The sequence below is a fragment of the Ictidomys tridecemlineatus genome, chromosome 4, assembly GCF_052094955.1.
Source record: "Ictidomys tridecemlineatus isolate mIctTri1 chromosome 4, mIctTri1.hap1, whole genome shotgun sequence".
NCBI lineage: Eukaryota > Metazoa > Chordata > Mammalia > Rodentia > Sciuridae > Ictidomys > Ictidomys tridecemlineatus.
This window is the reverse complement of record NC_135480.1, coordinates 203156742-203164223: the sequence shown is the minus strand read 5'-3', so window position 1 is coordinate 203164223 and position 7482 is coordinate 203156742. Positions and strand designations below refer to the sequence as shown.

The 7482-nt window shown below is 59.1% G+C and overlaps 1 protein-coding gene across 1 annotated transcript; it reads right to left on the bottom strand.

Annotated features, from left to right (window-relative positions):
* Positions 1–1394: 1394 nt before the first annotated feature.
* Positions 1395–5081, bottom strand: Lcn2 (lipocalin 2). Its single transcript, XM_005321017.5, has 6 exons — positions 4813–5081; positions 4150–4286; positions 2986–3065; positions 2670–2789; positions 2344–2445; positions 1395–1724 (listed from the first exon to the last, which is right to left on the bottom strand). Exons 1-6 carry the CDS (start codon positions 5068–5070, stop codon positions 1705–1707), a joined length of 717 nt encoding a protein of 238 aa, XP_005321074.2. The 5' UTR covers positions 5071–5081; the 3' UTR covers positions 1395–1704.
* Between the last annotated feature and the right edge of the window lie 2401 nt (positions 5082–7482).

The window sequence follows — 7482 nt, the reverse complement described above, 5'->3', positions numbered from 1 at the left end:
CTTTGGCCAGTAGCCGCCCAGGTACCCTTCTCTGCCAGAAGCCATTCTAGACTTGGGTACAGTTCTCATCCCTCATTAGAAGCCCAGCCTGTACCAACCTGGTCTGTTCAAGGAGTCTGGCCCAGACTTGTGACACAATCTGTGGACCTGTCCTGCTTCCTGGGGAGCCAAGGCTGGGCTAATCATCACTCCATAGCTTCCCACCCCCAGCCAGGACAAGGTTTGTCTTGGTTTCACTGTGTGTCTGTGGGTGGGCAGCCTGGCTTCCTTCAGAGTCCCACCCACTCAGGCCTCTGACCATGCATGGGGAGAAGAGAGGCAGGAAGGGTATGTTCTTGTATACGATGCAGACGTGGAGAGGCTACATCTGTGACTAGTGAGGAGACAGGGGCTTGTCAGGCCTGGCTCAGGTCCAGCCATATGATGGGTGCCAGTCTGGGGCCTTAAGCCTACTCCTAGGAGGCAGGATCCCTGGCAGCTTATCCCCTCTTTGCCTCTACTCACCCTCCTGAGGCTTCAGAATGTCCCCTCAGGTGGCTGGAGGTCATAGGGTGTGCGGGGGTGAGGGGCAGCCCTCTAAACTGGGTCAGCATGAACACAGTCCCCACCTATGAGTCTGGCAGGGGGCCAGGGTTATACCCTTACTCACCCTCTGCCTGGAATTGCCCTCAAACTAGGTAGGATGCACCCATCCCTTCTTCTGTGCACCCCTGTCCTGGATGCAGCCTCCACAATCCACAGGGGCCTGGTGAGTCAGGGTAGATGCATCTTACAACCATTCCAGGCCCCTTCAGCTCCCTGGCCCTGTTGCGGCCAGTGCTGTGAGGCCTGTTACCAATGATTTAGATGGGCATGAGGTGTGGCGCCATCAGTGCTTCTGTTGCCTCAGGCAGCCCTTGTGAGCAAGGGCTTGTGAAGGCTGTGCTTCTCTGTAGGTGATGAGGCATGCCCAATCAAAGCAGGAATAAGCACAGTTTTGGGGGGGGGGTACCAAGGATTGAACCCAAGGTGCTTAACCACTGGGCCACATCACCAGCTCTTTTTTTTGTGTGTGTGTTTTATTTAGAGACAAGGTCTCTCCAAGTTGCTTAAGGTCTTGAAAGTTGCTGAGGCTGGCTTTGAATTTGTAATCTTCCAATCTTCCAACCTCAGCCTCCCAAGCCACTGGGATTACAGGCATGTACCACTGTGCCTGGCTAAGCCCGATTTTGTTCTATGGAAGAGGACTCAGGGCAGTTGGCAGGGATGATAATGGTGGGAGGGAGAGGCATGAGTCCTAAAGTCTTCCCTTTATGTGGTCTCTCTGTAACCCTAACTTCAGGTTGGGTTCTGGGGACTCCATCCCTGCTTTGCCCTCCCTCCCACCAGGGTTCAGGGAGCACAGACTCGGGGACTGGTGGCATGGGTTTATTTAGCAGACAAGGAGGGCTTTATCAGAGGCTTTCAGGGCAATACTGTACCATGAGAAGGGTCTCCCAGCTCTGAACCTGGCATTGTGGCTGGTGGGGCAGTCAGGTAACACAGCAGAGATTACAGAAAGGACAGGGGTTGGAAAGCAGGAGGCACTTGAGAGAGGACATCAGAGTGAAGATAGCTGTGTTTCCAGGAACAGCGAAGGAGCAAAGGTAGGCCTGAGACCTCCTGCCCTCTGCACCCCGGCCTCCTGTAGACCCCCACCCCCCAGCAGACATCCTCAAGGCCGGTTCAGTTGTCAATGCACTGATCTGTGGGGGAGAAAGTCCATGTTTGTGTGTGCACGTGTGATATCTCTCTGACTGCCAAGGACCCCTGCACTACCCCTGGGCCACCTCAGGCCCACCCTGGCCCAGCTGCAGAAGATCTGGTGATTCAGGGTTGGGGCAGTAGGAGGACCCAAGATGGGGCTAAGGGTGTAAGAGAAAGGCCTGGGGTGGGCTGCCCCTAGGGACTGGGCCTCATGACTGCTCAGGCCTCCTGTTCACCTGCTGAACCTGGCAGCCCCTTAGCCCATGGCCCTGAGTGGCCTGGCTGGAAGAGACCACTTGAAATACAGGACATCTCTTAAGTCCCTCCCTGGGGGGGAGGGGGAGATGGCCCAAGATAGCAAGGCCCGGGGTATGCAGAGGAGGTGGCCCAGGACAAGGAGTGTGGGGAGGAGGTGGCTCAGGAAAGTGATCTGAGGAAACATGGGCCTGGGCCTGAAATTCTCCTCTGGGAAGTCCCCACCTAAAGTGACAGGGGGGAGTGCTTGGGGCTGGGACTCCACAGACCCCAGGAAGGGGTTGGATCTTCCTGAACCTAAAGTGGCTCCCAGGGCCTAGAAAGTCCCCGTGTCCCCTTCCCTTCACCATAGCTGGCTGTTACCTATGCGGACAGGGAAGATGATGTGGTCATCAGTGAGGCCCAGCGATTTGGCAAGGCGGATGAACCTCTCCTTCCGTTTAGAGGTCAGCTCCTTGGTTCTCCCTGTGACCAAGATGGCCAGTGAGTGGCCAACAGGAAGACACTCCATAAATATTGTTGAGCTAATGAACAAGACCCAAACCCTTTTCCATGGAGGGTGTGCAGAAAGACCTCCTCCCTGAGGGGTGTTGGAGCTGGAGAAGACTTTGAGGTCTAAGGGAATGGGATCCCCTGCCCCGGGGCGTGACCAGGATCTGGGTCCCAGAGGGGATGGGGTGAGGACCCACCATAGAGGGTGATCTTGAAGTATTCCCTGTTTTCAGAAACTTTCTTGAAGTACACCATGGCAAACTCGTTGTAGTTGGTGGCTGCCACCTGCACAATGTAACTCTGTATTTTGGGATAACCTGTAGGTATAGACAGCAAAGGATGGACCCTACCCTGGCCAGGAGGAGGGCGCTGTCCCCTTTCTCCTCGACTGCTCATGGGCTTTTCCCCACAGGGGAGCATCCATGTGGCGGGTCAGGGAGGACCCTTCCAGGAGGACACTGCACCCTGGAACCCCAACCCCAGGCCCCATCTCAGGACCCACTCAGGACTCACTGCTAATGTTTCCCAGGGTGAAGCGGCCAGGTGGGGAAGTTGGGACAAAAGTTCTGATCCAGTGGTCACAGCCCTGGTCTCTGTGGGAGAGAGATGGGGGTTCAGCATGGAGATGATGATCTCCCAGGCTAACTGAGGAGGGGCCAGGGATGCAGCGGAATTCCGATGAGTCAGGTCAAGTTCCACCACGGCAGGAGACCCCACCCTGCCCAGCTCAGATGGACCTGGGCCTTCCACTCGGAGCCTATATGTTCCTGCCTGGTCTGCTGCAGGGAGCCACTTGACCCTGCTCAGACATTCCTTCAGCAGCCCCTGTCCCTCCTCCAGCTGAGGAGGGACACAGTCTCCACACAGTCCCCTGCCCCAGGTACTGACCCCCTGCTCTATGCCAGCGCTCCCCTAGCTCTTGGGCCAAACCTGCCCCATTCCCTGAGTCCCACCCTGCCCTCTGGAACCCCAGAGCCTAGCTCCCCAAACCAGCCTTTCTCCTGCCCCTTGTTCCTCAGATGCTCCAGCTCCAATCGCCCTGTCACCATAGTCAGAAATCCCGAGCTCATGGTGCGCCCTGCTCCCTGCTCCAAGCCCCAGCCTCCACCTTGACCGCACCCTCACTGCTCTCCCCACCTCTCTGGAGCACCCCACTATTTCTTCCCGCTGCCGCTGAGCTCTGATTCTGGCCCTTGTGGGGAGACACCCCTCCCAGGCAGTCCCAGGGTGTCCCAGGCAGTCCCAGGCACAAGGGAGGTGCCCCAGAAACTAGCTGAGAGTGCTCCCCTCCCCTTGGCTGCTCACAGCCCCCTGCTGGGGTGGCCATGCAGGTGGCTTGTGGTTCCTGAGGCACAGTTCTGACTCAGGGCCCACACATCTCCATCTGAGGCAGCTTGGGTCCTTGACAGTCACCTCCCTAGAGGCCCTGGACGGAGGCCCTGGTGGGTTCCCAGCTGAGTTCAGTCTCCCTCCTCCCACTTTGGAACACTACTTTCTCCGTCTTGTTTCCACTGATGGTGTCTCTCCCTCCCGCCCTCCATGCACGTCTGTCCTGAGCAGCGAGGGCGACGGAGGGGGAGAGGCAGTGTGAGAGCCGTGAAGAGCCCCTCAGCCCCACTTGGCCCTTGGCTGTGACATCAGTCCGCCTCTCAGCCCCCCGGGAGGTCACAGCCTCACCTGAGCAGAGTAGAGGTGACATTGTAGCTGTGGTCCTCCTTCAGGTCGTAGGTGGTGCTGTGCATCTTAAACTGGCCCTGCTCTTCTCTCCGAACTGCATTTCCCGCCAGGCCTACCACATACCATTTCCCCTGGAACTGCAAGGAGTTGATGATGGGCAGATCAGGGATGGCCTGGGAGCCACCCCTCGCTCTCTGTCCCTTCCGGCACCTCTGGGCAGCCCATCTAGGAACCAAGAGTCCCCCTGACTGGGCAGCAAGGCCCTGGGCTGGGTCTGCCCTGAGAAGCCCACAGGAGCTCGGGACCTCCAGGACCCAGAGGGATCCCTGAGAGAGGAATTAGCCCTGAGTTGGCAGGAACAGGGTGGCCCTGGACAAGAGAGTCTCAGTTTCCCCATCTGTGCAGAGGGACACATGTCCCCACCTTGCATGGACAGTGGGAATTATGGGAGACTCGATGTGAACCTGGAAAGATCTGTCTAGACAACCCTGGGTGGGGAGGAGATGGGTGGACTAGCATGGCTTCCTCCCAGAGCCCAGGTGCAGGGCATGCTGCAGCCCCTCCCGCCCACCCCACCCAGCACTGCCCTGGGTGCTTCAGCTCTCCTCCCTCTGCGTCGGCTGCCTTGGGCCCTCCCTGCGGCTGCTCCTCCAGGCTCCTTACCTGGGCATCCTGAAAGTCCTGCTGCAGGGGGACCCTGCTGAGACGTGGGGCTGGGATCAGGTTTGGAGCAGAATCCTGGGCCTGGGTCTGCAGGGCTCCCAGCAGGGTGAGGCCCAGATACAGGAGAACTAGGGGCATGACTTCAGGGCAGCCGAACCTGGCAGGTGTTGAAGGAAGAAGCAGAGAGAACAAGGAACCCAGCCTGGGGGAACTATTTATGGGCCACTGGCTGCTGCTCCCCACAGGGTGGGGTAACATTGCCTTTGCCAAATCCAGGAAGAGTGAGGTAATTGCCAGAAACTCCTGTAGAAATGCTTGGCAAAGTTCCTGCCCCTTCCTCCCTCTGGTCAGGATTATGCAAATGGGGGGAAGGAAGGCCAGCAGGGAAGGGGGACAGGAGGGACATTCCCAGGAGGCCACAGTCTGGCAGGGACAAGGGTTCCCTCTGGGCATTCTTTGTACCCTCTCCCTTTATGTGACTGGCCCTGTCTGAGGTCAGAGCTCGGATCTGGACAAGCTGTCATCTCTGACCCCCAGGAGCCTCAGCCCACCTAGTGTCCAGGGAGGGCTGTGGGTGGCACTGCCCTCTCCCTGCACCCGCTGGAAGGGAGAAGGTCCCTTTCCATAGCCCCGTGATGCTTTCTGTTCCTTGTGAGGGTCAGGGGAGTGCAGGGCAGTGGGACACAGACACTTTAGACAGAGAAGGATGAGGCTCCTGCTGAGCCCTCTGAGCCCAGACCCTGGCCCCTCGCAGGAGCCCTGGCCAGACCCTGGTATGGAATGAGATGCCTGAGAGACTGGCCTAAGAATGCTCCTGGCCCAGGAGTGCTCCCACCTTGAGACCCCTCCACCACATTCCCTTCCCCATTTTTCAGGAGGGGACAGAACAGCAGTCCACCCCCCAGGGCCTGGGCTGCTTGGGTGAGCCTAGTGGGTAGGGATGCCAGGCTCAGCATGTGAGCACAGATGAGGCTGCTGAGGCTTCAGTCCCTGTTCCCATTGGGGCCCTGATAAGAGGACCATGGGGAGCTGGTGGGAGCCCCAGGCAAGGTGGACTGGTGGGTGGCCATGAAAGTGGGCTCTATTCTGCTCCCTTGGAACACAGGGAGTATAAATATTTGGCCTTGTCCATCTGTCTGTCTGGGCCATGGAACCCAGTGGCCCAGGCCTGAGGTCCCAGAACCATCCCTGACCCACGTTTTGTCCCAGCGGGAAGTTGTTTCCCCACAGGGAGGCTGGCCAGCATCCTTGAGGGCAGTGATGGGTTCCAGGCCCTGTGCAGTGTCCCCCTGAGAGGACTCGCCATTTGGGCTGTGACTGTCCTGGAGGCCTGACCCTGAGGGTTCACTGGCCCTCCATGGGACTTAAAGGGCCCTTATTGGCTCTAATCTACCTGCTGCTTGGGACCCAGACCTGAATCAGCAGGTCAAGAGAGGGGCTTTGGGGGGTCCTGAACTGGTGGGAAGGGTGCTGCCTCGGCATCCCCGGTGCCAGAGACCCCAGCTGGACTCACTGCCTCCGGCCCTGCCCTGCCCGCTGGTCCCGATGATGAAAGAGCAGAAGTGAAGGTGAGCAAAGCTGAGGGGACGAGGCCACTAGAGCCTGTCCCCACCTCCCACCCCCTCTCCAGCCCCAGGGGCTCCACCCCTGCCATTCCCGTGGCTGGTGTTCTCAGGGGCTGGATGCACACAGTGGAAGGAGCGCCTGCCCAGCACGCACGGGGCCTGGGCTCCCTCCCCAGCACTCAAGGCGTCCTCAAGAGTCTTCTGTGACCATCAGATGCAGAGGAGACAGGGCGGGGGCGGCAGAGTCCCCCAAACTTTTAAGTAAGCAAGAGGCAGTGTCCTGAATCACAGAGGAGTTGCTGGGTAGAATATTCCAGACCCTGAAAGTCAGGGGGCTGAGTGATCAGTGCTCCCAGGTGGGGTGGTGTACAGAGTTTGGGAGGAGATGGCCCGGCTCCAGGACCCCAGGCAGCTTTGAAGCTGGGCCCCTCAAGGAGCAAGGAAATCTCTGCCCGCCTCCCACCCGCCAGGCTCCTTCCCAGCAGAGGGAGGGGCTCTGCCTATTCTGGGAGCCAGAACAGACCACACAGGGACTCCGGTGTCCCTGCTGAGGTTGTCTCTAGGTTTCTGACAAACCCTGCTGGGTCTGCTCCTCTCCTGTGCTGCCTCAGGCCTGTCTGGTCCCCTGGCCTGGTCTCTGTATCTCGGTCCTCATCTCGTGTTGGACTTTGTCTTTGCTGACACCTGGGGATGGCCATCTCATCCTTCCTCCCCGACTGCCTCCCGCCATCTGTCCTGGTCCTCTCTGGAGGTCGGGGATGGAGTGAAGAGGCCGGTTGAGGGATTTGAGCTTCAGACGTGCGGGTCCCAAGCCAGGCCTCAAGGGTGTCCCAAGACACGTGCCCGATGCTGGGCTGACTGGAGCTGGAGCAGGGACAAGCTGGGGTGCTGGCGGCGTCCTGCCAGGTGGGAAGGCTCCCGAAGTCTGGGTGGGACCCTCATCAGAGTCCAGCAGGGCTGTGGGAAGGGGTCAGATTAACAGGCACCTCCCCTCACGCTGGCTCTGAGGCTCAGCACTGGGGGATGGAGCGAGGCCCACAGTGTAGACCTCCTGTTCAGGTTAGGACTGACTCCAAGGCTCCAGGGTGGACACAACACTGGAGGC

Bases quoted from the DNA above. Each gene is read 5' to 3' on its own strand.
- Lcn2 (XM_005321017.5), bottom strand. From the start codon at position 5,070: ATGTTACCCCACCCTGTGGGGAGCAGCAGCCAGTGGCCCATAAATAGT. The intron at 3,066-4,149 runs GTGAGGCTGTGA...TCTCTCCCACAG, and splicing joins GTCACCTCTACTCTGCTCAG to AGACCAGGGCTGTGACCACT. The intron at 1,725-2,343 runs GTAACAGCCAGC...TCTCCCCCACAG, and splicing joins CATCTTCCCTGTCCGCATAG to ATCAGTGCATTGACAACTGA.